A 1526-nucleotide genomic window follows, 5' to 3' on the forward strand; every position below is an offset into this window, starting at 1 on the left:
TCCCTTATTACAGCTCACTGTTCAGTCAAACCGATATGTTTAAATGCTGGATTTGTTAATGAAAGATGTCGATGTTCCTGTCCGTTTGGTGTATCTGGCAAACTTTGTGAAACAGTCGCCTCCTCGTCTACAGGTAATCATAGCATAAGGCAAAAACAAAACTCGGTATCAGTCTAGCTGTGTGGTCTAGGGGTACAGGTTGTTAGGGGTTTTTATCAGTTACCTCCCTTGAACTATTGAAATAAACGAATTTCAATGTAGAATTGTTATCATCGAGTGAAAACCACACCCTCATTCGTCATACTTCCTCGGGGTTAATAAGACCATGTCAAAACCACACCCTCATTCGTCATACTTCCTCGGGGTTAATAAGACCATGTCAAAACCACACCCTCATTCGTCATACTTCCTCGGGGTTAATAAGACCATGTCAAAACCACACCCTCATTCGTCATACTTCCTCGGGGTTAATAAGACCATGTCAAAACCACACCCTCATTCGTCATACTTCCTCGGGGTTAATAAGACCATGTCAAAACCACACCCTCATTCGTCATATTTCCTCGGGGTTAATAAGACCATGTCAAAACCACACCCTCATTCGACATATTTCCTCGGGGTTAATAAGACCATGTCAAAACCACACCCTCATTCGTCATATTTCCTCGGGGTTAATAAGACCATGTCAAAACCACACCCTCATTCGTCATATTTCCTCGGGGTTAATAAGACCATGTCAAAACCACACCCTCATTCGTCATATTTCCTCGGGGTTAATAAGACCATGTCAAAACCACACCCTCATTCGTCATATTTCCTCGGGGTTAATAAGACCATGTCAAAACCACACCCTCATTCGTCATATTTCCTCGGGGTTAATAAGACCATGTCAAAACCACACCCTCATTCGTCATATTTCCTCGGGGTTAATAAGACCATGTCAAAACCACACTCTCATTCGTCATACTTCCTCGGGGTTAATAAGACCATGTCAAAACCACACCCTCATTCGTCATACTTCCTCGGGGTTAATAAGACCATGTCAAAACCACGACCTCATTCGTCATACTTCCTCGGGGTTAATAATACCATGTCAAAACCACACCCTCATTCGTCATACTTCCTCGGGGTTAATAAGACCATGTCAAAACCACACCCTCATTCGTCATACTTCCTCGGGGTTAATAAGACCATGTCAAAACCACACCCTCATTCGTCATACTTCCTCGGGGTTAATAAGACCATGTCAAAACCACACCCTCATTCGTCATACTTCCTCGGGGTTAATAAGACCATGTCAAAACCCGTATTCGTGATACGATGCATTGTTATTTTCCTTTTTCTTTTTTGATTTTCACAACTTCTAGCTCTTAAGGCTTTTTATATTGGTCCCTTTCTAACGACTAGAAGGTTTTTGATCTGCATCACCACCGAATGGACACTAGGTTCGAAAATCTGAACGCTCTCTACCGAGAGGGAATTCACGGATGAGATATGTTTACTTCGCTTGATTATTTATTTTTCAT

At 42.2% G+C, this 1526-nt stretch overlaps 1 protein-coding gene across 1 annotated transcript; it reads left to right on the forward strand.

Moving 5' to 3' along the window:
* Positions 1 to 631: 631 nt before the first annotated feature.
* Positions 632 to 1351, forward strand: LOTGIDRAFT_148401 (hypothetical protein; the record flags this gene model as incomplete). Its single annotated transcript, XM_009067816.1, has 1 exon — positions 632 to 1351. One exon carries the CDS (start codon positions 632 to 634, stop codon positions 1349 to 1351), a length of 720 nt encoding a protein of 239 aa, XP_009066064.1.
* Positions 1352 to 1526: the final 175 nt, after the last annotated feature.

The sequence above is a fragment of the Lottia gigantea genome, assembly GCF_000327385.1.
Source record: "Lottia gigantea unplaced genomic scaffold LOTGIsca_8615, whole genome shotgun sequence".
NCBI lineage: Eukaryota > Metazoa > Mollusca > Gastropoda > Lottiidae > Lottia > Lottia gigantea.